This window comes from Wolffia australiana, chromosome 2 (genome assembly GCF_029677425.1).
Source record: "Wolffia australiana isolate 7733 chromosome 2, ASM2967742v1".
NCBI lineage: Eukaryota > Viridiplantae > Streptophyta > Magnoliopsida > Alismatales > Araceae > Wolffia > Wolffia australiana.
Window position 1 is genome coordinate 7114398 of NC_135836.1, and position 26547 is coordinate 7140944.

Sequence of the window (26547 nt, forward strand, 5' to 3'; positions counted from 1 at the left end):
CACAAAGCAATAGCTCTTGAGTAGAAGAATTGTTGCAACTGGATAATGATAGTTCTTGTGATACCAGAATATGTTAGTTTCAAATAATAATCCAGTTGATTATGAGGGCTGATTCGTGTGGATGAATAATAATCCCTAAACTAGAAGAAATTGCAAATTAGATATCATTTTCCTTTTTGAAGAAAAAAAATTTGCAAATTAGATATCATATCCACTTCTGAGAGTGGCCTTCTGAATAAAAATGGCTGTTATTACATAACTATCATGGGATTTACACCACAATACTATTTTCAGATACTACAGTTGTTGAATATCATGATCAAAAGAGTCAATGATGGCTTCTGAAATATTAAAACCGTACTCGATGAGCATCATTTCCTTTTGATGCCGCTTAAGTCTTTCTTTTGCCTACAAAAAGTGCCAGGAATTATAAGGGTAAAACAAAGATAAGTTAAATAAATGAAAAATTAAAGGAAGGGAGTTTCAAAGAGAAGGGGGGGTAAGGAGTATATCAACCTTTTGAGATTCAGAAGAGACAGGTGGAGGAGCTTGATTAGTCCAGAGCTTCAAGCCGAGAACTTTGGTGCCCTTAGAGTCCTGCTCTGTTCTCTGATCAAGGGATCTCAACGCTTCTAACAAGTGCTTACTGGCAGAGGCAAACCAGTTGAGCTCTTCAAATAGCCTCTCTCCACCTGCGACCTGAAATTTTTATTCGAAAACACGGATCTTTCTGTTAGAAGCTGGGGTATTCATGTAATATCCATTTTTAGGATTCACATCCCTATTTTGGGGGAAATAATATAATATCCTTCCTTTCCATAAAAAAATATAAGATCCTTCCTAGGACTTTAAATGGTACTAAGATAAGAAAAGGAAACTTGACGTGTTCGATAAATCAAACACATGGGAATTCAATTGCGTGAAAGAGGTGGGAAAGACAAGGGCTACAAATAAAATCAATGACGGGCTAATATGGAGGAGGTTCATTTTGAAGGAGTCAGAGTTGTGGTTCCGATTAGAAGAGAGATCCTTTCAATTCTGGAGGGGGGAAGAAGACGACCCAGCAAGATCCTCCACTACTATTGTTACCTCTTATCTCTTTTGCTCTGTACTCTTCTATTGCGTGCCAACTCATTAACTGATTAGTGTTCTTGATGTGAAATCCTGCTGATACTCAAAAAAGGAAAGAATATATCTCATTTGTGCCTACATTCCATATAATACTGAGGACCGTAAGAGGAACCCTCTAGCTTAATTGAGTTGGTTCTTTTCACCGTCTCTCCATCTACCCGAACCCAGAAGCAAGAGAGTTCCTCTAGCCCCCTTGCTCTGCCCTCTCTTCCTTGTTTTTATCGCTTCTGCACCATGTCTTCTTCCCTATGAAATTCAACACTTGATAATGGTACAGTGAAGGTTTACATGTCATGTATAGCATAAAATTCAAGTTATACTGTAATTCAATAAATGAGGTTTGAAAGGATCAAAAAGAGAGGATAAATGATTTTTTACAGAACGATGTTATATCACAAGACACCTTATTAGCCTACAGGCAAACAGATTTGAGATGAGACAAATAGAAAAGGTGTTAGAGATTTCCATTGCAATGAATTTGAAGGCTTTCTAGTGGAAATTTTTCAAAGGTACCCCACTTGCATTATGAGGACAAACGATTGAAGTTCTCTCTTTATTAAAAAATATAACTTAATTCATAATCTAATCCAGTTCTCTATCGGCTATAGAAATAGCATATTAATCCATTAGGTTTATAATTTCTATATTCATATGAAAAAAACAGTAAAGTTATGACCTTAAACTTATGTTACCGTATACAAGACATTTATACTTTATTCCCATTATTAAACCAAGTTGGTTTAGCTTTCCTAGGAAATTTATCAACCTGTCTAATCTGCTTTCAATTTTTAAAACCCCACAGGAATACCACATGATACGATAAAACCAAGAAGAAAACATAAATGAGATGAAAAATCAAACATCATAAGATAAAAATGTTAATACCTTGAGGATGAGGCAGAAGCCCATTGAAAACCCATCGTTTGGAAGATGGTGGTTTCCTGACTCGCGCTCCCTTAATGACTTGTCCTTTTGAACTGGCCTCATCTCCATCAGGTAAACAGTGAGAGCGGGGACTAAGAAGCAAAAATCCTCAAGATGGAGGGCCTCACCCTTCTCCAGCTCCTTCACCCAAAAGAGAACATGATTGGAATTTATTGTTCTCATGCTGCTTAATAGTGCAGTATTGTGGTTCCATAAACAGTAATGACAGAGATGATGAAGACAGAAACTAGACTCTAGGCTTGTCAGGAAATGAGAAATTCATCATCATCATCCCCAGATTTTGTCACCTGCTTTTTATGATGAGATGATGAAAGATGATGAAGATGTATGACCATGACGATAACCAGGTGATCACTATGATAGTTCACCATCGTCATCATTAGGGAATGACGCTTTAGATCTCGGTATGGGTTTTGTGGAAGATTTAGATCTCGTACAGTATCTGTTCTGCCCAAGATCATTTTTGGTTTGGTAAAACCTACAAGTTCCATCACTAGAATTGGAAAAAATCAAGTTCAAATTTGAAAAATCAAACTCCAAGCTTAGGACAAAAGATTAATTAAAAGACTTGAACAGTCAACTTTGGTAGTTAAAGATACCCTTTCTGTCGTGGATACATAGTAGATTCCTCGCTCCCGCTAATGTAAAAAGATACTTCAGAATGAAACCCCAAACTAATGTGTCCTTCCGTCTTGTCAAAATATCGGGGAGTGAAACACAGGGAGAGATTTGGAGAGGGGAAAGGAGGGACAAGAGGGTGCCGGCGTTTCAGGTGGAGTCGCGCCGCGCAGTTAACCCTTCGAGCGTTCCATTGCCTGGAGGAGAAAGGCAGGAGAGAGAGAGAGAGGTAGGTTAGGGTTCCGGAAAGGTTCAAGGGGAGGGGGAAAGAGAAGAGCGCACCACTCTGCTGACTGCCCTCTTCCCCGTCGCTTCCCCCTTTTTCCATCGAGTGCGCCTCCGCAATCTCTGCCCTGATGGGCTCCGTTGAAGGTCGTGGGCCCTCTTGTGGCCCACGTCGTTTCCTCTGGTAGACCCGTAATGGGGTCCTAACAATACTCCCCCCTTGCAGAGCCAGCTTGTCTGCAAGTTGGAAATCCGGGAAACAGTCCTCGATCGTGATTGCGTCCTCCCATGTCGACTCAAAGTCTGGAAGGTGATGCCACTTGATAAGTACCTGGGTCCCTGTTACTGAGTGTTTGAAACGAATCACCCGTTCCGGGGTGAGCTGCCATTCCAAGTCTTCGGAAAGTGTGGGGGGGACTTGTTGTGGTGTGATTTCTGGCCCCACCGCCTAGCGGTGTTGAGAGACATGAAACACCGGATGAATGGTGGTATGGGCTGGTAAGTCCAGTTTGTAAGCCATCGGTCCCACCCGCTGCAAGATGCGGTAAGGCCCAAAATACTTCGGCCTGAGCTTCTCATTCGGCCTGCAAGCCAAGGAACGCATGCGGTAGGGTCTCAATTTGAGGTATACCCAGTCCTCCACCTCGTAGGTCACATCCCGCCGATGTCTATCCGCAGCGAGCTTCATTCGGTTCTGAGCGCGGAGGAGGTTTGCCTTCAGTAGATCCAGCATTTGATCACGATTGGCTAATAATTTATCCCCATCTGCTACTGGTGATGTTGGGGAACCATAACGGACAAGGGTGGGGGGTTCTCGGCCATAAACCAGTTGGAACGGAGACGTCTTGAGAGACGAATGATAAGCTGTATTGTAACTATACTCAGCCCAGGGTAACCACTTGTGCCATTCCCTCGGTTGCTCACCGCGAAGCAACGAAGTATGTCTCGAGGCCGCGGTTGACCACTTTAGTCTGGCCATCCGTCTCTGGATGATACGCGGAGCTCATGCGGAGTTGAGTCCCTTGGTGGCGGTGTAGCCCTTTCCAAAATGTGCTGATAAAAACTTGCCCTCGGTCAGACACCAATGAGCGAGGTATGCCATGCAGGCGGACCACCTCGCAAATAAATAATACGGCAATGTCTTTTGCTGTAAAGGGATGCCGAACCGGGGTGTAGTGACTATACTTACTCAACCGATCCAATACTACCATGATGCAATTGAATCCCCCCGAGCGAGGTTGGCCCTCTATGAAATCCATGGAAAGATCCTCCCAAACTTGATTGGGAATGGATAGCGGTTGCAGCAAGCCCGCCGGCGCCAGGTGAGATGATTTGTTCTGGAGACACGTGTGGCACTGGTTAAACAGTTCTTTGATATGTCGCTTCATGCCCCGCCAGTAGAATTGCTGCTTTATTCGTTGATAGGTGCGCGGGAATCCTCCATCTCCCCCGTCCGCCTGAGAATGGAATGCCTCCAAAAGTGCAGGGATGAGTGTCGAGGAAGAGGATAAAAAAATACGTCCCTTGAATAATAATAATCCTTCTCTGATAGTGTAGTCTTCAATGGTAGTACTCCCGTCCTTGATATCTGCCATGAGTTTCTGGAGAGCCGTGTCGCTCTCTATTTCACTGCGAATAATGTCAACATCCTGCCAAATCGGTGCTGAAATGGAACACAAGGTAGCTTCTTCCATGGCGGGGGATCGGGACAACTCGTCCGCCACTTTGTTCAATCGGCCTTCCTTGTAACATATATCAAACAAAAATCCCATCAACTTTAGAACCCACTTATGAAATGGACCCGGTACTTCTCGTTTTTCAAATAAGTACTTCAAGCTGTACTGATCTGTGCGGATTATAAAACGCCGAAATAAAAGATAATGCCGCCACTTCTGGACTGGCCACACAATGGCCATGAGTTCTCTCTCATAGGTGGAGCGTGCTCGGACGGTGATGGGAAAGGCCTTGCTGAAGTAGGCAATCGGGCGTCCTTGCTGCATGAGGACTGCACCCACGCCTAGCCCGGAAGCATCAGTTTCAATGCAGAAGTGCTGGGAGAAGTCCGGCAAGGTCAAAACCGGCGCTGCCGAGAGTGCTCCTTGAAGGGTGACGAAGGCATGTTGACTTCCGCATCCCACTTGAAGGAGTCTCTCTTTAGCAATTGAGAAAGAGGCCATGCCAACGAGGCATAATTAGCCACAAACCGCCGATAATAGCCCGTTAAGCCCAAAAAGCCCCGTAACTGGCGCACATTCCGAGGAATTGGCCACTCCAAAATGGCCGCCACCTTGTTGGGGTCAGTAGCGACCCCTTAAGCAGATACCACGTGACCCAAATACTCCAGCTGGCCTTGGGCAAAGTGACATTTCTTGGCGTTCACATGGAGTTGGTGGTCCGATAGGACCCTAAAGACGGTGTGGAGGTGGTGCTGGTGCGACGCGATTTCCTTGTTGTACACCAAAATGTCATAAAAAAAAACCAGTACAAACCTGCGCAGGAAGGGCTGGAGTATCCGGTTCATGAGGGCTTGGAAAGTGGCCGGTGCATTAGTGAGGCCAAAGGGCATCACGAGGAACTCAAAATGCCCATGGTGCGTGCGGAAGGCTGTCTTGGGGATGTCCTCCTCATGCATGCGTATCTGATGATAGCCTGATTTTAAGTCCAATTTGGAGAAAACAGACATACCATGTAGTTCCTCCAACAGCTCTTCTACCACTGGAATTGTAAATTTATCAGGAATGGTGAATTTGTTCAGGGCCCGATAATCCAGGCAGCAACGCCACTGACCCTCCTTCGGAACCAGCAGCGCGGGGCTCGAATAAGAGCTGGAAGAATGGCGGATTATCCCCTGAGCGAGCTGCTCTTGGGTGACTTGCTCCAACTCATTTTTCTGAGCGTGGGAATATCAGTAAGGCCGGACATTGACTGGAGCCACCCCTGGCTGTAATACGATGCGATGAGCCACTTCACGTGCCGGTGGCAGCCCCATCATCTCTCGAAACACGCCAGGAAAGGCGTTTCTTATTGCACCCTCAATAGAATCTATGCTGTCCTGCAAAAGAGCAAAAGAAACACGGGCTGTTAGATGGAATCCTGCAGGCTGTGCCCCCCGCCGACGACTTCTCTTGCTAGCTGCCAGTTCAGATGATTCTGCATGATCCCCACACAGCGTGTGGAGTATGCCATCAGCACTAAAACGCAGCATCAATAAATCAAAATTTGCGTCCATCCATCCTAGTGTCCGCAACCATTGAATACCCAAAATGACCTCGACCCCGTTTCTTTCCAACGGTAAGAAGTCTTGAACGACAGTCAGGTCTTGCACTAAGATCTGCAGACCCTTGCACATCTGATGCCCTTGTAGTCGATGTGCGTCCCCCAAGATAATGTCATATGGAGGGACGTCCGTCAATGGAGCGCCCAGGTCCCGCAGCAATTGCCTGCAAATGAAGTTGTGGGTCGCCCCACTGTCAATCAAAATCGCCACCTGCCGCTTTTGGATTGTCCCCTTCACTCTCAAGGTGCCCTGAGAGGCTACTCCCAATAAAGCATTTAGCCCCGCCTTCGCCATTACTGCCAGCTCCTCGGGTGCTTGGCCCTGGGGCGTCTCATCCTCATCCGAGGAAGGGTGGAAATCCTCCTCTCCTTGGACTAAGTAAAGCCTCAGCTCTCGCTTACAGCGGTGTCCCGGCGTAAATTTATCATCACAATGGAAACAGAGACCCTTCTCATTGCGACTCTTCCATTCCTCTTCCGGAAGTCCCACATATGACTTGCGAATTCTTTCCGTGTGCCCCCCTGTTGTCGCGGTGGAAAAGGGGCGGTTCCCCTGGGTGGACAATGGGGGTCGTTCCCGGCCTCCGCTCTTCGGGACCATTGGCAGCTTCTTGTGGATGCTCTTCATTACTGCAGCCAATTGTTGTTCCGCTTCTAGGGCCAAATCCTGCAATTCATCCAAGTTCTGTGATTTGGCACGTTGGACCTCGGAGCGGATCTCTGGGAGTAGGGCCGACACAAAGGCTTTTGCAAGGATATGTTGGGGTACATCATGTGCATAGCCGGCGAGTTGCTCAAATTCAGCAATGAGCTTGTCCACTGACCCTGTTTGCTGAAGTTTGAACAGGCGATGGTAAGCCTCGTCTGATGAGTAACCGAAATGCTTGGCAAGGCGGTGGCGAAAGTCGGCCCAATTGCGAAATCCAAACTGGTCATCGCGATAACAAAACCAATCGAGTGCCTTACCTTCCAGGTGCATCGACACTAGCTGTAGCCTTTCGTGCGGACGAGTCTGGTGATGGCGAAAGTACTGCTCCACCTGCCTTAGCCACCCTTCCGGGTTCTCCCCATCAAAAAAAGGGGATGTCCCCTTTGCGGTAAAGGCGCTGACGGTCTTTGTGGTCGTGGCGGAACTGGTGACCCCGCCCCTCCGCCTCCCACTCAATTGGGGGTTCGTCGCCATGTGCCTCCTCCTCAGCTCCCCCTTGGGCCTCCCACGTCCCTCCGTAGTGCGGCAAGACGCGAGGTGGCCGTCCCCGAGGGTCACCCCAGTCCTCTCCCCCAGGGTTGACCCGGCCTCGAGGTCCCCTACCCCGACCATTCTCCGGGAAGAAAGGGTGTCGATTTGCCATTCGGAGCCCCTCAGAGTTCCAGTCTCCTGGTTGGCGATCCCCCACCAGTGGGTCGGGGTCCGGCTCTCTCCGTGCTGGTCCCATTGGACATTCTTCTCAACCTCCTTGAACCAGCGCCAGTGAGCGAAGACGAGGATGGGGGGGTAACGGCGCCAGCGGGGGAATGCGGTCGCTTTGTCCCATCGGGTAGGACGAGACGCCCATAGTGGCTCCGATCCCCCCCCAGGTGTGGTTCCGCTACGCGGGTTGGCCGGAGAAGGTACGAGGCACCCACTGGTCGCCCCGATCACAGCAGGATCACTGGGCGCTGATTGGACCAACAGGGCTGCATCAACTGGGACAGATCCTTCCACCGGGGACCTTGGACCTGTGCTTGCATCCCCGTTGTCCGCTGCCCGCTTTCCGGTGAGCATGGCACAGATGCTTGCCAGAGCGTCGTCGGTCGCCCTTCTAGATTCGGCCATCTGCGTCGATAACGCCTCAATGGCATTGGTGGTGTCGCGGATGGAAACAGTCAAATTCTGGACCTGTTCCTCCACTTCTTCCATCCTTGCTACCGTAAGTCCCTTCGTCATGGCCAAATAGTTAGCAGGGTCGTCGCTGGCGCTCTGATACCAAATTGGTAGAGTCCTCGCTCCCGCTAATGTAAAAAGATACTTCAGAATGAAACCCCAAACTAATGTGTCCTTCCGTCTTGTCAAAATATCGGGGAGTGAAACACAGGGAGAGATTTGGAGAGGGGAAAGGAGGGACAAGAGGGTGCCGGCGTTTCAGGTGGAGTCGCGCCGCGCAGTTAACCCTTCGAGCGTTCCATTGCCTGGAGGAGAAAGGCAGGAGAGAGAGAGAGAGGTAGGTTAGGGTTCCGGAAAGGTTCAAGGGGAGGGGGAAAGAGAAGAGCGCACCACTCTGCTGACTGCCCTCTTCCCCGTCGCTTCCCCCTTTTTCCATCGAGTGCGCCTCCGCAATCTCTGCCCTGATGGGCTCCGTTGAAGGTCGTGGGCCCTCTTGTGGCCCACGTCGTTTCCTCTGGTAGACCCGTAATGGGGTCCTAACAATACAATACACAATGAAAGAAAGTTTTGGCATGACCTGTCCATATCAAAGCTTCATGAGAAAAAAAAAACCAGAATAAGGTTGGTTCAAGTGGCCTTAAACATATCAAAATTTTGGTTGTAGGTGGTGGCAACACTATGGAAGGCACCGACAATGAGCAACCAGTGCAGTTGCAGAATCTCAGGGTAGAAAAGTTTTTCATGTTTATATTTATGTTTGATATTTATATTTTAAAGACATGGAGTGGGCCAGCAGGTCATAGGGCCTTACCTACCACTGGGACATTACCAGGTTACAAAACCGGCAGGTGCAATAAATCTATTGTACTTTCCCCTCTCTGCACAGCAGTTCAGTTTCCATTCTGGTTAGCGGTTTGTAACCACATTGATACCAACCTTTTGGTTAAACTTTTAATGACCAACCGACGAAATCAGTTTGGTCCAGTATTACCAAAGTTCGGAAAAAATGGCAAACACTAGACATCATCACTCCCAAATTTTGTCATCCATTTTGGCACACAACTATGCCTAGACGATGAAGAGATGATTCATTTGTATGACCATGACAGTAATGGGATGATGATGATGATGATGATTGGCCATTGTCCTGAGAAACTGAACCCTAGACTAGAGTCCCAAGCAATACATGAATAACAGAAGGTATAACTAAAGCAGCTTTACCCTTGATATGGAGGATAAGATCCAGTTTATAGGGCTGAAATCATTAAAAGTAGCATTCCTGTCATTCATTTTGCCATCTACAGGCATGAATGAGGCCCTGCAGGAAAAAAATTAAAGAATAACTCAGAGAATAATTTTAAAATAAAAGAAAAACGGTAAGAATACATCCAGATCAAAAGGAGTTAAGTGAGTACTAAATATTAAATGAAATAGAGAATATCAAACAACTACAGTTATTAGGAAAATATTGAGAAAATCAATCATGATAGTTAGTATTAATACATTACTCTTACATTCCGGGTATGAGATCAAGGAAAGCGATTAGGCAACTCAAAATAATAAATGAAAGGCTTGAATAGAATATGATAATCAACAAAGGAAGAAAACAACTGCAGAGAAATCATGGACTTCTAAGTGTATCCAACTTTTTATCAAATGAACTTTCTCACCCAGATGTTTCGTAGGCATGGCGGGTTTCTCCAGTGTAAAGAAGCCTTGCCAATCCTAGCCCATTTCCGATATCCATTATCATTGAGTATAACTGGCTTATAATGTTGGTGCTTCCATCGTTTGATGAAATCTTTTCCATGGTTGCGCTTAGTTGCTCGGCACGCACAAAAGGATACTTACCACACATTTGTTTCTCCCCCTGAAGGAAACAATAGATAACAGCTTTTAAAACCATAGAAAGTGGCATCATAATGGTTGAAATTAAATTTCTATTCCATTAATGAATAATTGCTAATCTAGTATGAGATATTTAACCTTCCACAGCTTTTCCTTCAATAAAAGTGACTTCAAGATGTCATCTTCTAGATGATCAGAAACCTCTCGCAGCTTTTGCACCAAAAATTGTACAATGTCCTCGGAAATAGAAAGGATTGTCGTACTTCCATAAGCGGATATGGCCGATACAACATGATCAACACCAATAACAGCTGATTTGTTTTGTGGACCTATGGCCACTTTCTTGATGAAACACTAAAAAAGGACAAAGTGAGAGATAGAATATTCACAAATTCCAAAAACCCAGATTAGAGAGAGACAATGCTTATGAAGGAAGACGGAAAATAATTAGTGCTCGAAAATAATTAATGCCCAAGATGAAGACCTACTCTTAAACATGGTTGTTTTGGATCCACTACCCGGAGGATGGTGGATCCGAGAGTCAAATGCCAATCTTCAAATGTTGGGAGGACATAAAAACAAATACACAAGATTTATGATAAAAATAGAAAAAAAACAGCCTGTTCTGCTGACACTGCCCCCCCAAGCTCGAGAATCTATTATTCTTCATTCCCTGCTCACAGATGAGACCGAAGTGTAGGGCTATGGAAACCTTTTGTTAGTATATAAGCACATTGATCTTTAGATTTATGTAGGATGTGCTGATTAGACCTCTCTCGCTCGTCCTTGATTAAGTGCCAATCTACCTTCATGTGATTGGTCCTGTTGTGTTGACTGATTTTCAATCACAAAGCAGTTGGATGGGAGTTTTAAATAGAATTTTAAGGTCTTCTGTTAAGACCCCGATCCAGAAATACCAACGTCAGCAGGGGCCCAGATGACCCCCTGTCTTTTCGGCCCACGAAAGGGGGGCCGAACAGGCCCAAACCCAAGAAGGGTTATGACTCACGGAGCCCCGTGAGTCATAAGGGAAGGGGGGCCCGAGGAAGAAGAGAAAGGAGAATAACCCTAGTAAGCCTCTCCCTTCCCTACACTCCCTTTTCTCTCTCTCGCCTCCCTAACCCTTCCCCTTCCTTGCCTTTCCCAGGAGCTCCAGGCGGACGTATCGGCAAGGAGGCTTCCGCTCCCTCTCTCTTGGGCGTCTCACTCCCTAGACATGCCATATCCTATCTTTCCTTTCTCTCGAACTTCAGTTTCCTTCCCTATTGTTCATGGAGAATACTTGTTGCAAATTTGGGATTCTATTGAATATCGTGTGAGCAGACGAGGAGCTTATCATCTTCTGATAGAGTCCCTATGAGGACATATCATAGGACGAAGAGGAGCCGTGTACCAAAAGACAACTCATGACGGGGACGACGCAGGCGCGACGGATGACGCACGAATGGCGTCAACCTAACAAGCCGGTAGGGTTTACTATAAAGCAGGCGTAGGAGGATCGACGTGGTACGGAAGAACTGGTATCATCGAGTATTGGAGATCCTCCAGCTTGAGCATTGCCGAGACGCCCGATCCAGCCGTCTCTCACTCCCCATATCTCTACCTCTCTTCTCTACTTCTTCATTCGAGCTAGCTTCTGACTAAGCTTCGGATATCTTATTATTTCTTCTGTTCGGGAACTTCAGTTCGTCGTATTGGCATTGTTTGCTTACGGATGAGATACTTCTCTTTATCATTTTGGATCGTCTAAAGCCCCAATTTCTCTTTAGTATATCTGTGCAACTATTATTGGACGACTATTATCGGGCGTATATCATCTTCCAAGATGGATTTGAGCCATATTGCATCACATATTCCATGAGCCATTTCTCTGAATTCTGCATCTGCATTTAATCTCCCCCCCCAGCCTCAGCTCACGCAGCCTAATTGCACAAAATGGTAACTGCCTTTCTTTCCAGGGACCAGGCTTACTTATAGTTAGGGAAGGTCCAAAATGTGCGAGCGATTCCGATTCGTGTGTTTGTGCGGTACGGTGCGAATTTCGCACACCGCACCGCACATCGCTCAAGGGTCGGTGCGGTGCGCACAACTCCCCCCCCCCCCACTGTGCTGCCCGCGGCCCCCTCCGGGCCTCTCCACCGCGCCGCCGCCCCCTCCCCCCTTCCACTCCCGCTTTCCTCTCCCGGCCACCCGCCCCCCCCTTCCCCGCCGCGCCCCATCCCCCCTTCCCTGCCGCGTCGCCGGCTCCTACCCCCTTCCCTGCCACGCCGCCACCCCCCCCCCCCCTTCCCCGCCGCTCCCCCCACCCCCTCGCCGCCGCCCGCCATCCCCTCTCTCCAGCCCTCCTCTGCCTGCGGCTGCCCCTGCCCGTCCCGCCCTCCTCCCCCGTCCACCCGCACACCCCCCCTTCCGCCTGCAGCACCCCCTTCCACTCCTGCCCTCCTCCCCCATCCACCCACACACCCCCACTTCCGCCTGCAGCACCTTCCACTCCGCTTTCCTCTCCCCCTTGGCGCTGCCCGCACCCCTCCCCGACCGCCTGCGCCCCTACCCCTCCCGCCCGCGCCCGCTGGCCCTTCCCGCCCGCCCCGACGCCCTCTCTCGCTGACGACCGCCAAGACCCCAGCCGCCGCCCGCGCCCGGCTCCACCCCCTTTTCCACCGCCCCTGGCAGCCCGCAACCATCGTCGGCGGCCTCACCTTCCTAGTCGCCGCCAACGACCGTGCCCCCCCCCCTCTTCAACGGCGTGCGAATACGTGCGCTGTGAATTTCCGCATGAAGCCGCACTGCACATCGCACAGGCCCTTTTGTGCGTGCGAAAATTCGCACACTCGGTGCGAAAATTCGCACCGCACCGCATGACCTTCTCTATTTATAGTAGGTCGCATGTGCGACCTGCCTTGGTGCTGCCTCTTGGGGCCACGCCTCTGGTACGTTCTTGAAAAGAACGTATCAGTTCCGTCCCAAGTAAGAGCAACGTGCAGTGGTAGACTGCCGATCTACAATATTCGACATAATCAGCATAGGCATAAATTTCAAGTTCAATATGATAATTTTTACTAAACTTGATCCTAAAAATCCTGGGTTCCCCTTCAATTATCTGAGTATGTGAAGAACTGCCTCTTCATGTACAATAACGTTCTGCATAAAATGGATAACTTGACCAATAACGTTCACCACATGGGGTCTGGTGTGGGATAGGTAAAACAGTTTGTATCTTTTGTATCTGACCTTATCTGTGGGTGGATTGTCCTTTTCCAAGTCAGCCTTGATCAGGATGAACTGGTGTCGGTGTAACTTTATCGGCAGTGTATATTTGAGGTGAGATAACACTACTTCTCTTTCTGAATATGCTACACATATTCCCCAGAAGTATGACACGTTCTTGAACGCATCTGTGAGGCTTGAACCAATCGTTCTTGAATTTTCTTGCAACACTTCTTGATTCAAAATGCAACCACAATCTAACGTATTTTCAGGAGTCTCTTCACAAGGATGAGTAGAAGGAGATGTAGGACGAGGTGTAGGAAAAGGATGAGAGAGTGAGGGAGAGAGAGATCCAGCTATGGAAGGGCCGATAAACGTCTTCGGAGCAGCTCCACACTCCCACTCGAGGAAGTCATTATTCTGCTGGAAGACTGCAACGGTGAAGGTCAAGAAGGGAATAAGGATGGGCAAGAGGGAGGAATAAGGAAAGTCAGAAGAGAGAAGGGAAACTCCCGATGAGAATTCTTGTCTGCCTTCGTAGTCTTCCGGTCCCCGTATACATATAAGGAAGGAGGACCATCGGTTTGGGCCTAATTGGGCTGATAGAGGGCTTGGATTCCATACTGGGCCAGCGTTAGCATAACAGCAGCCTGGTATGGGAAAGTCTCTTGTCATCAATGTCCTCTGAAAATATTTCATTCAATTTCTCTATTTCCCTATGATGATAGCCTGTAATGATCATGTTTTCCACATAGACAAAAAAAATAGAAATGCCTTGCAATGTATGTCCTATACAAAAGTCTGGCCACCATGTCTTTGTTTATAACCCAGAAATATCATATGGTTGGTCAATTCACCAAATCATACTGGCAGAAATATCATAGCCTACCCTTCTGTCCAGTAGTCCGGTTCACAAGAATACACTCACCTTTAGTAATCACCAAATCATGTAACCCAGATTTTCTAAATCTGCTTTGTAAAATCAATGTTGTTGAAAGATGTAAGGCCATTAAGGGTCATTTCAAAAAACCCAACGCTGAGAATTTTATTAGTCCTTAACCCAGCGATGGGTATACGATGGCCTTGGCAGTGTGGCCATTTTGCTTTTCAGATAAAGGAGTATGAGTCTCATAAAAAATTAACCTGTTTCATGAGATCTGTCACACCAGAGTTTAATAAGATTCGCATATCATCACTACACCTTTACTGTGCAGGAGGAATAGACGTAGGGGCCAAACTCATATAAGCATTAGACGGCGTACCGGTGGATGCATTGGAAGGTCCAAGGAAAGCTGTCGTCATCTGTCTCATCCTTTTAAGCTCTTACCACAGCTCCCCCCCCCCCTCCCCCCCAGAACCCCCCCTTCCCCCAAAGTATATGCAGCACGGGAGATAATGGAGAGGGTATGAGCCTCCCCAATTAACAAGCCCTAATTTGGCTAATGGTGCCCGTCAGAGCACCATTAGCCAACCTTAGGGCATTTGTGATAAATAATAGCTCTGTTCTGCCCAAATTGAGGCTTCACATCAAATTTTCAACAAGTCTATAACAAGTCCATGTTTTCTGCAGTGACCGCACTAGAGATGTCCCTTCCGATCTGCGCCAGTAAGAGGTTCCTGAATCCCCTGAGTTGGTGGGACTACCAGAACTCTTCATGTGAATTGTCTTCATCACTAAGGCAGAGGTTTCTGGGGAGAGATAAAAATTTGGGGACTGCAGGCAGCTCTCTTCACGAATGGCCGAGCTGACAGCTTCTTCAGAGATAGGAGTCCTTTCTATGTCGATTAATAAAGCATAAAGTGTGTAAGTGGGAGTTAAGCCCAGAAATAAATTTGTGAATGTGATCTTTTAGCAAATAATCTCTAACTTCAGAGTCAGTGTTTTTGACAGGCTGGTAGACATCCAACTCATGACAGATGGTTTCCAGGGAAAAAGTATATTCAAATACTTAAATATATTAGCAGTATTAGAATATAAAAGTATTTGGATATGCTTCCGCTCTGGAAAAAGATCAGCAGATAGCGACAAAAAAATCACCACTTCTGACAACAGAGACTACTTTCAAAGGAGTAATAGGCATTGCATGAACAGAAGATAAAATACAAAAAGATCCCCACTTCCCACAGCAGGAACTACAGTCAAAGGACTGTAATAGGCACTGCATGATCAGCAGATAGCAAATGAAAATATCAGCACTTCCCACAAGAGGGACTAGCACTTCCAATGACAGGGACTATGGACAAACAGGTAATAGGCACCCCAAGATCAGCGTTTCTCGCAAAAGGGAAATTAACAAGCACTCCCTGTCAAAGAGAGCTATGGCCACAAAACCCCCGTCTAGGCTTTTCCCTGCAGTATATGTGGATGGGAATTCTGAAAACCCCAGGAAAAACACAGCTCTTCCCTGGGAATGATAACATCACAACAAAAATAAGAGGAAAAATGTGTGCACAGCTTTGGAACAACGATGCATGGCATCCTGCTCACATACCAAAAAGAAAAGGGGAAAAGAAACAGTCTCTCAAACAGGGAGGACAGCCCATGGATTGCACACTTTGCTGATACAGCGAGATCCACAGTCAGCTCACTACGTCAGCGTTGAAGCACAGAGAGGAGGCACCGAGAAACCAGAAAATCCAATCATTTGATTACTTGAGACGAATGCTATGCATAAAAGGCAATTTTCGATCCATTTCATAACAGATGGTGGACCCGAGATAAGTTTCAACGATCATATAAGGGACATAAATGCAAATACATAATATTTAGGGTTAAATAAGGAAGAAACAACAGCGTCTTTTCCAGTGACAACTTAAGATTTTTATGTGTTCCACATCATCTTACCTGCTTAATAAGGTCATAGGAATATTTCCTCGAAAATGTGGACAAATGTTTTAGGGTTTCAAAAAAATCAAAGCCATGACCAGAGGGGTTTCTTAGAAGACCAGGAAGATTGTTATCGTCCAATAAAAGCCCATACTTAAGTTCAGCAACCTGCCTCATTTCTGAGTAGACCTGAATTTTTTTGGGAAAATAACCAACTTTGTAAGTTCACTTGTCCCAATTCACTGTCATTTAGAAATGAACTATATATCTTTCCCAGTTGAGCTACGTACCTTCCAGTCATTAGCAGCCATTGCAGTATGGCAGTAGAAGTTGGAATTCAGGTAGGACACAACAAATGCTCTTATATCAATGCAACTGAATGGGAGATAAAGAGGTCTCATTTGCAGATACCATGACAGATTCCGCACGCCCGTCTAAAGATGAGTTGTGAAAATTTTTTTTACAGAATTGGCCTCAAATCGATTACGACAGTGATGAAATCTACCTTCGTCAGGTTCACATTGGCAGAACCGTTCAGATAAGCAGAATGTACATGCAGGCGTAGGTCATTCTCGATATCTCGACAAAGAGGGTAAATAATTTCCTGTGTTTGAAAGAACGAATAATAATATTAATCCTATGATCAAAAGATGTAGGAATAATAATAATTGAAGCATTGCTAGATGGATTTCGCCAAATTTTCAACAAACCAAATGAGGAAATGAATCATGAATTAGGCAAATCATCCGCCATTAGTTTCTCAAATGATTCTTGAGATCAGTTTTCCTGTATTTGAAGGAAATATTAATTCATCCACGATCATAAAAGTAAAAATAATTCCGAAGCATTGTTAGACAGAGTTTACTGGTATTTTGTAACAAATTTAACAAGGACATAAATCATACATAACATAAATCACCCTCTAATTCGTTTCTCCAATGATTCTTGGAATTAATTTCCTGCATTTGAAGGAATCATGCCAATCCCACGATCATAAAAAGTAGTAATAATTCATCCTTTATGGTGACAAATCAAAAGAGGAATGAATCTTACATTGGTCAAATCATCCTTTATTTGTTTCTCAAATGATTCTCGGGAATGCTGACCAACATTGCCTTCATCAAGAAGCCACAAGCTGTCACAGAAAGCATCGAGAAGATTCCTGGAGGAAAATTTTGAATTTTTATGAGATAAAATATAAACTATGACATGATAGAGAAAAACTTATTCTTACTGCAGCCATGAAATTTTGTCATCGATGTAAACCATGCTCAACCAATCTCTGAGCATGTCTTTTCTCCAGTAAAGGAAGCTGCAATCCGTGACATCTTCAACAATGGCTTGAAAATCAACAACCAAGGCGAGTTTTGATATTGACTTCCTAATCCTCATGAAGTCCACTTCTGCGTAACCCTGTCACCCATTGACAGTCATAATCTAAGAGATTCAAGGGATAAAAAGTATTTACTCTTTTAAAAGTCATCTGAAAAACTTTTTTCTTTAGTAAATTACGCAGAGAAATGGCCCTGGAGATAGAAAAGAGAGGTAAGCAATAACGTAAACAAGGAAATTAAATACAAAAATAAAATCTCTTACAATGCTTTCTAGAACATCAAGCGCCACACATAATAATTTTTGTCGCTTCAAGTTCCCATTTCCTTGAAGTAAACGTATTGATAGCTGGATCTGTTAATTAAAAATAAGAGTAAATTCTAGGAAATGACAGAAAATAAAAAGGAAACTATTGTGTACAAAGAGATAATTAACTTGCCAATGAAAGGGAATCAGTTAGTTTTGAGTCTGCATCTTTCCCACCTATAGTAATAAAAAGAAAAGATTGCCAAACATGCAAGGATTAGTTACATTTCAAAGAAAGAAATAGTTATTCGATCTCGAACATTTTTTATTTAGTTACTATGCCACAACATTCCATGAAATAATTTTCTGACAAAATCTTGAATATTTTTTTCTTTACTACTGGTCTCTCAAGATAGAGACAGATTTCTATCTGGATAACCAGAAATGTATCTTATTTCTGAGCAAAATCATTCGATCGTTTAAGCAACATAACTAAAATGATGTTCCCAATGAATGAAGTGGGAGTCTGAAACTCTGGAACAATTCATTATTGAGCTGAGTTAACTTGAACTGTAAGTAGAATTAAAAATATAAGCCTATAACAAAGAAATGTGTAAGAGTCTAATATGAAACATATGGACTATCTTAATGTTATAGTGAGTCTAATATTAAACATTAAACTTTTCCGCAGTGAAGGCACTTACATCACAGAAATAACCTAGCCGTCAAACTGAGCAAGAATTGAAACAAAGTCTTATTTGGATATCCCTCTACTTCAATAGGAGGATAGAATGGAAGAGAATGCATAAAGAATAATATTTTCTCCATTAGAGCAAGAAATCCTCACGGCTATAGTTCTCCTCGATAACCAGCATCAAGAGACAAAAGGTCTGAAAATAAACACACTTTACATACAAAGCGTCTAACACCGTTGACTGGATTTACTCGTCATACTTGATTAATTTTTACATAAACATTCGCAGTGTTGCAGGCTCTCTACACACTCAAAAACTGAGGGCTCGTGCATTGCCCAAACCTTTGAAACCAGAACAATTGGTCGTAGAATGGTCCCATTTGTTTTTGTTTATTCTTGTCTTTAATTTTTCCTTTGTAATCATATCCCTAACAGCTTTATTTTACCGTAGTCTCTCTTGAAGCCTATTACCTCTCTGTAAAACCATATTTTACAAAACAGCAGGGATTCAAAATAGGCGAGTTTTATTTTTTACCCCGTCGAAGAAAACGCTTGTCAATGACTATGACAAATCTTTAAGATGGCACCTGTGAGAAAGCCTGGTGAGACAATTGGGATTTTTATTTTGAATTATCCCAACACATTTCACAATGTGCCTTTAATTTATACTCGAGCCACCGTGTGGATCGAGATTATTCTGTATGTTCATAATCTGAGATGAGGACATCAAAAGTTTGGGTAATTTAAAGGAACAAACTCTAAGGGTAGTTTTGATACGCTCCTGAAGGACACAAGATGATAACAAACAAATCTTGAACCAAGAATTCAAGATATTGCTCCAAATGATAACAACTCAAACCAATGAAGTCAGGAGTAGAGTTCTTGAATGAAGAATATTATGCAGAAGACAGCAATATGACGGACCGGTTCGGGCGGTCATCCTCTGGAAAAGGGAGGGTCTCCCTAAGCCAGACAAACAGGGGCGTTGGGGTGCCCGCGAGCTCCCCTCCAAGAAAAGTCAGTTAGCCGTCGTCTTCTATGGTTGGTCCCCTCATTTTATTTATAATGTCAACCCTTGTTTCTAATAGTCACTCGTGCACGGCTCCGCATGAGTGGGCCTGGCACGCGCACGTAAGTGCGTGGAAGAGTCATATCAAATTTACACGAACAAACTAGAGTTTATACCAGTTTTCAAGAAGGATATCTTCGTTTCTAGTACACATATATCACTATCGAAAGAGGAGAGAAATTATTTTCATCATCTCATGATTTCTATTCAAATTCAGTTTGCTGACTGAAACCTTTTCAAACGAAGAATTAGAATTTATAAAGTGGATAGAACATCAAAGCTAAAAATCACATTACTTCAGGCTTATGGATGATGCAATTCCCAGCCGAGTGTGTGAACAACGGCATCTCAAGAAAGCCCAATGGGCCCGACAGGTCCAGGACCGACCCTTCCAGAGCATATAATGCTCTCTCTCCACCTAAGAGAGGCAAGAAATCAGACACCATGAGTACCCTTCTCCCCTCTCATCTCGAGCTTGCCCCTCTTGTCTCTCACTTTTTGACCCTTTACCGCTTTGGCATTGCAGATTCCCACCACTCCCCTGAACCTCCAACTGGATTGTCTCCATGGGCGCCATCTCCCACACATTCCTCTTCTGTTTGCTCTTTGCTCCCAAAGAAACTCTCTCATCTCCCCTTCATCCCCCCATCAACCACTGGAACCTAATCTTGCTCCTTCATCCAGGATGATACTTCACAAACAATTCAAAAGAAAAAAAAGAGAGGCCATGCTACTTGTTAAATGGGTTCTCCTCAATGGGCTTGGTCAATTGGCACACAGTTTCATGCATCAGCCGTTAGACTAACTGTTACCTTGATATTGGGCCTTCTGTTTATTTGGCCCAATAACACATAAATAACTTTGAACCCCAAATGGGTGTTGTAAAGGTCGTTCTTGAGGTATCAAGTTTCTTTTTCTTCTTCCTTGAGGTTCCCTCCCTTTTCTTACATTCTTCCTGGAGAATCCCTGCTTATGACATTACTACCATAGTTCAAATTATAAATGTCCACAGAAATGTGAGACAGGTAAATTTTACAATTTTATAGCACCTTACCGTGTCACTGCATTTCCCAATTGTAAGACATATCAAGCATAAATAAATGGACAAATTCATCATTTGTGAGCAAATGAATAATGAGAAAAATATCAAGACCGAGACCAGTAGAATACCAAGAGTAAGAAAGTCCATTATCTTGATTTTATTCTTTTGCCCCCCCTTTGTAGCTTCTAAACGTAGCTGCATTACATAAGAACGTTAATTGTTTTTTTTTGAAAGAAAAGTAGGACAGACCTCCCGTAAACCGGTGGTCCACCTATTCCATTAAAAATGCAAAGAATATGTACACATCATACACAGATATGGCACATTAAGGCCTTCGCTCTATCCCCTCGACCCCCAAAAAGATAATAAAGCCGCAACATCCGAGATGACGTTTTCAACCAATGCCGTCCTTCCCTTGAACACCACGTCATTTCGTTGCATCCATATTGCCCAAAGTGTTGCTAGTATTCTGCCCCATACCGCTCTGCTCCGGTATCTACCAGTCGTGAGTGATGCCCAAAAATCGGTGTCTGAGGAAATATTCACCCCAGAGATCTGTTGTGATGCCCATACTCCTCTGGCAATAGGACATGCAAAAAAGAGGTGTGAGCAGTCTTCATTGCCCCCCCCCCACACAGAGGACACGAGACGGGCTCCGTCGGTGCCCATCGCCTGCGGTAGACCCGTGTGACCAGTCTTCTCCTCCTCAGCAACCAACCGAAAAGTCTCACCTTCAGGGGGAGTTTTTGCTTCATTATGATATGGCATGTATTACCGGTTGCGATGTGGCCCCTCGCTTCCCCTCAGATTTTCAAGTATGCGTCCTTTACTGAGAAAGGCGGCCCGCGCCATACCCACCCATCCCCGGAGACTCTTGAGGGGCTGAGAGGTAGGATGGTCTCATGCCTCCCCAACAATTCCACGAAACGATCCTCCAATAAATTCCCAGGAAGGTTAGGGACCCAAGCCCCTTCCCAACATTCGCTGACGGCGACATTGGGGTTCCTTGCCAGCGCAAAAAGTCTTGGAAACTGCATCTTCAGGCGGCCGTGCTTTGTCCATTTATCAGTCCAAAATCGGAATCCTCCCCCGTCCCCCGACTTGGGGTCAAATAAATCCCCGATGTGAGGAATGGTTTGACACAGACTATTCCAAAAAGGGGACTCCCCCCTCCTGTGTGCCCAACCCCTCTCCCAATTCAACGGCGAATCATATAAGTCTCTTAACACCTTGAAGGCTAGCCCCTCCGTCGATGACACCATCCATTCAACCCATTTAGCAAGCAATGCCAGGTTCATAGATTCCAAGTGGAGAATACCCAGCCCTCCCTGTTTCACGGATCTACAGACCACATCCCAGGCTACCAGGGGTATCCCTCTACCTCCTTCTCCATTCCCTCCCCTAAAAAACTGTCTCATTAATCCTTTGAGTCATTTGGCCACCCCTACCTGCACCTTAAAAATTGAAAGGTAGAAAATAGGGATAGCGGAGAGCACCGATCTCAAAAGTACCATGCGACCCCCTCGTGATAGTACCATGCTTTGCCATCCCTCCAACCTCCGCTCCACCTTATCGATCACTGGTTGCCATTCTGCAGCTAAGATCTGTCTCCCCGTGAGAGGGAGCTCCAAATACCTCATCAAAAGAGAGTCTCGGGGTGTAACCTAGCGCGCGAGCGCATAGAGTCTCCTCCTTCAAGGATAGGCCGAACCCCACGAACGCTGACTTTTCCCAGTTGAGACATAATCCCGAGAAATCCGCAAACAACTCCAGCATGGACGAAACAGTGTGAGCTTCTGTTACCGAAACTTCCATAGAGAATGTTGCGTCATCTGCATACTGGAGCAATGGGATGCTCCCCGGATAGCTCGCCGTGTGAAATCCTCGTAAAAAGCCTCGCTCGCACGCCTTAAGGGTACAACTGGCCAATGTGTCTACCGCAAGGACAAACAGCAGTGGTGCTAAAGGGCAACCCTGCCTGACTCCTCTCTGTGGGTGGATCCACCCTCCTTCCACCTGGCCATTGACTAAGACTGAGAAAGAGTGGGATGTAACACACCGTCGTACCCAGGTCACTCACACCTTAGGAAATCCCCTCTTTCTCATGACGGACCATAGGAATTTCCAATTGAGGAATTTCCACAACCGCGCTCTCCTGAAATTGCCTACTCGTGATGAAGGCCGATTGGAATGAACCGATTAGACCCCCGATTATCACCCTCACACGGTTAGCCATCACATTGGCAATGATGAGGTAGATGGAGTTCGACAAAGCAATGGGTCTGAAATCCCCCACATTCACCACCCCGTGCACTTGGGCAGCAGAAATAAGTATGATCGATTAAGTCTTTCCAGGCCAAAATTGCCCCTCTGGAGTTCGTCCAAGGTATCCATCACGTCATGGCCGACAGCTTCCCAGAATTCGCTGAAGAAAAAGACAGGGAAGCCGTCAAGGCCCGGAGCTCCCTCTCCATTCAATCCTTTAATCGCCGCCCTCACCTCCTCCGCACTAAAAGTCCTCACTAGCTCATCTTGTTGTGCTTGTGACAACCGGGATAACCCCCGACCCTCCCATCGCCACTGGTTTCAGGGTCCTCGTTTAGTTATCGTTTGGAAATAACCCGCTAGTGCTTTTCCCATTGCTTGTGCCCCCACGAACTCTTGATCCCCCACTTTCACTATGGAGATGTGATTTGACCTCCGCCTTCCATTCGCCGCCATATGGAAGAACCAAGTGTTGACATCTCCTTCCCTCAGCCAAATCTGCCGCGATCTTTGCCTCCAATCCATCTCGAGCTTCTAATCCTCCTCCACCACCTCTCGACATGTTTTCCCTTCCTTGAGTTCATCTTCAAACAGGCATCTCGTATCTTCCATGGCGTCCAAATGCTGAACCCTCGATAAGGCTTCATCCTGTCTTCGGTGTCTTCCCTCTCGAATTTGTCTCTTCACCCAGTTGAGGTAATGATGCATGCCCGCCAGCTTGGTGGCCAGCCTCATGCTATCACCTTCTCTTTGAAGCCCCTCTCATGTAGCCACGATCGGCCCAATTTGAAGTAGGTGGGCCTAGCTTGCCCAACATTATCCTGCCATATATTTGGGGCATGATCAGATAAAGGTCTGGGGAGTGCTTGTACATCTGCTAATGGGTGTGCCTCCAATAGTCAACCGAACACAGGAATTGGTCCAAGCGGGAGAGCATGGTAGGACCTCTCATACTACGCCATGTGTAGTTACAGTTCATCGGTCCCATTTCTTGCAGACCCGCCCCCGAGTTGAATGCCAAAAACGCGTCTGATCCTGGGTCCTGCCCTCCCAAGCCATTCCGTCTATCACTCAACTCCAGAGTGACGTTAAAATCCCCGCTAAACAGCATTGGGGATCCCTAAAAAGAGGGAGGTGACTACGTCCAATTCCTCCCATAATCTGTGACGTCGGGCTGCAATGACCGGACCATATACCGATTCCACCATGCATTGAAATCCGTCGCTTCTTCTCCTTACTTTAACGGCCGCCACGTACTGTCCTGTCCACGACCCTTTCTTAGCAAAGGTCACCGTGTTCCATGCCACTAGTAAGCCCCCCGATCTGCCCATGGCATTAACGGCCACAACACCCTCCAGAGAACCCCTTCCCACCGAGTTCCATACCTTAGTGTCCCATCTCTCCAACATCCTCTCTTGTAGGCACACCACATCCACACCCCATTGTTGCAAATAGCTTCCCACAACTCCCCGCCTCCCTTCGTCCCGTAGTCCGTGTATATCCACTATAGACACTTCATTGATGATCCGATGCTTGCCCCCCTTGCACCTTCTCCGGGGTTATTCCAACCTCCTCGGCCAACTCAGCCATCGTCGGCTGTGCGCCATGGACCTCCTCCGTCGCAGCATCCTCTGTGCGGCTAGAGGACTCTACAGCCTCTTCCCCACTGTTTCGCTGATCCCTTGGCGGGGATCCATGTGGCTTTCGACGAGCTGCCATCTTCTTGGATCGTCCGTCGGCGATTAGGCGTATCTGACTGTTGCGCCCAGACACCACCCAGGTCTTCTTACCATCTGCCTCCGTAAGCGCCAACTTCCCCCTCCGGTAAACCACTCCCTTAAACTGGCGGAGATCGTCATTAGTTATCTGTCTCACCCTTTTCCTCCTTGGGTTTTGATCTTTGAGGTCTTCTTGGTCATTACATGGTCGAGGCCGGCAGGATGGCCGATGATGTGCCCTCCATGTGCACTCCTCCCATCCTATACGTCTTCCTCCATGGAAGCTCCGTCCTCCGGTACTCCCGTGGGGGAATCACCCTTCCTCTCAACCGCCTCCTGATGGGCATCCGGTCTTCCGAAAACTCCTGGAGTGGCTGGAGGGGTCTTGGCCCTTATCCTGGCTTTGAATGCTTGTGTGTAGCCCTGAGCCCCGACTGACTCAGGGAACTCCTCCCCTTCTATCACTTCGACCTCTAGCAGCACCACATTTTGGTCCCCAAATTCTAACCTCGTCGAGATGATGTTTTTAAGTTGGCCGAAAGAGGCGACCAGGTTTGCTAGCGTCATCTCTCGACGGTGCACCAATGGGACCCCATGCACCTCCACTAGTATCCCCATCTTTTTAACTCCTTCAGCCCCATCAGAAGGGAGGACTCGCCGCCACCTCACCTCCGTGGTATCAGTGACCTGTCGCTTCCGTCCGCATACCACGACATATGCGGCAAGTGAGGCCCCTTGAAGGAGCAAGGAATGTGTATCTATCCTTTACACCTCCGCCTGGTCCAGCTGAGGGAATTTCTGCCATAAGCTGATGTGAACATTCTCGACATTGGGATTGTTCCCGAACACATCGCCCACCAAGCACTTTTGGAGGATGCTGGAACATGTGTCTTCTCCGTCTACTTCTCCTTGGGCCGTTTGTTGACCTGGGCTTCGGACCGGATGTCTCACTTGCGCTTGGCGATTTCCCCCTTGACGACACTCATATTGACGGCACTCATATTGCCCCCTTGCGCTTCGGATCAGGTTCTGTTCCGGCTCTGCTAAGACTTGGGACAATCCCCTCCTAGCTCCCCCCTGGCCCCCAATTCCTCCCCCCACCCCTCCCTCCATGCGGAGGTGTGTGGGGCCCTTTCACCTTGGGCACGGTGGAACCCTCCCCCATGGACGTGGTGGAGCCCGCCGTCTGGATGCAACCGTGATGATCGGTAGTCATAACTCCAAGAACTTTGTCGCAGTGGTCCCCGGGTGCCCTGTCGGAGGTCCTCCAACCAGAAATTACCGCCTGGATGATCCCGCCGGAATCTTGCCCTGTCAAGGACACGGGGTAATCTTCTTTGCTGGTCCAGAGGAGATCTCCCGCCTGCTTGGTTGAAGGCCTGAAATTCGTCCCGATGCCCTCCAACACGTCAGGATGTGAGGCTACCGACCCCCCCATAAAAATCTTTATGGTATGTTTTCCACGATCGATTTCCTCCCAGATGAACGCATCGGGGTCCCCTTTCGACACATCTGCGCTGAGCAGCGGCGTGTCTTTTCCCATCAACTCGTTCATCTCGTCCGACACGACCGTATCGTTCCTCGTCGTACAACCCCTTGGCGTAGAACCTGGCGTCGCAGCTCCTCCGACGCGTATCGCTGTCGCGGCATTCGTGTTGCCTGAAATTGCCGCTTTGGTCGCCGCCTCGGTCGCTGGACTGGATCCATGACTTGATCTGTTCTCTGTATCTCTGAAGTTTCATGATCTCCTTCTTCAACTCCGCCTCAATCTTTTCCTTCTGGTTCGCATAATTCGTGGCGTAAACCTTTCTCCGAATACTGTCGACGATGTAAACTCCTTCCTGCACCCTCTTCAGGATGCGATCGATCTCTCCTTCACGTTAAATTTTATAGTAGGAAAAATGATATGACAGATGTTCAACCTTTGCGCCTACGAGAATTCCTTCAATGTCAGCTTGAATAAGATTTATTACATGAGGCACACTTTGAATCAACTGAAGCATTTTGGTGCCGAAGGTATTTGCAGTGACCTGATCATGAAAAGGATAGGTCAACGGGAAGCAAGGTATCTTGAGAGGAATTAAAGAGGAAAATATTTTCTTACTTTCATGATTACAAGCATGTGGCAAAGAGCTTTGAACTTTTCCTTCTGAACAGGAACCTGCAAGTTATATTGCCAGAATTTAGACAGCAAAAGTTTCACACTGTTAAAGATCACAGAAACCTAATAAAACGTTGTT

At 46.5% G+C, this 26547-nt stretch overlaps 1 protein-coding gene and 1 pseudogene across 6 annotated transcripts; both read right to left on the minus strand.

The window, feature by feature from the left end:
* Positions 1–205: 205 nt before the first annotated feature.
* LOC144716663 (uncharacterized) lies at positions 206–26547 on the minus strand. Of its 5 annotated transcripts, XM_078591858.1 has the most exons (16): positions 26412–26547; positions 26230–26337; positions 20453–20519; positions 17713–17756; positions 17538–17627; positions 17176–17354; positions 16995–17103; positions 16447–16545; positions 16232–16375; positions 15960–16130; positions 10046–10261; positions 9730–9929; positions 9281–9377; positions 2017–2196; positions 517–699; positions 206–408 (listed from the first exon to the last, which is right to left on the minus strand). In XM_078591858.1, the coding sequence occupies exons 1-16, from the start codon at positions 26427–26429 to the stop codon at positions 298–300; spliced, it is 2016 nt and encodes a 671-aa protein (XP_078447984.1). In that variant the 5' UTR covers positions 26430–26547; the 3' UTR covers positions 206–297. The 5 variants fall into 5 exon arrangements, with proteins under 5 accessions (XP_078447984.1, XP_078447985.1, XP_078447988.1 ...); XM_078591859.1 differs by lacking the exons at positions 26230–26337; positions 26412–26547 and adding an exon at positions 20636–25376; XM_078591860.1 differs by lacking the exons at positions 206–408; positions 517–699 and adding an exon at positions 749–1377.
* Positions 5231–9249, minus strand: LOC144716662 (uncharacterized; annotated as a pseudogene). Its single transcript, XR_013584965.1, has 2 exons — positions 8450–9249; positions 5231–8364 (listed from the first exon to the last, which is right to left on the minus strand). The product of XR_013584965.1 is annotated as an uncharacterized LOC144716662 (transcript).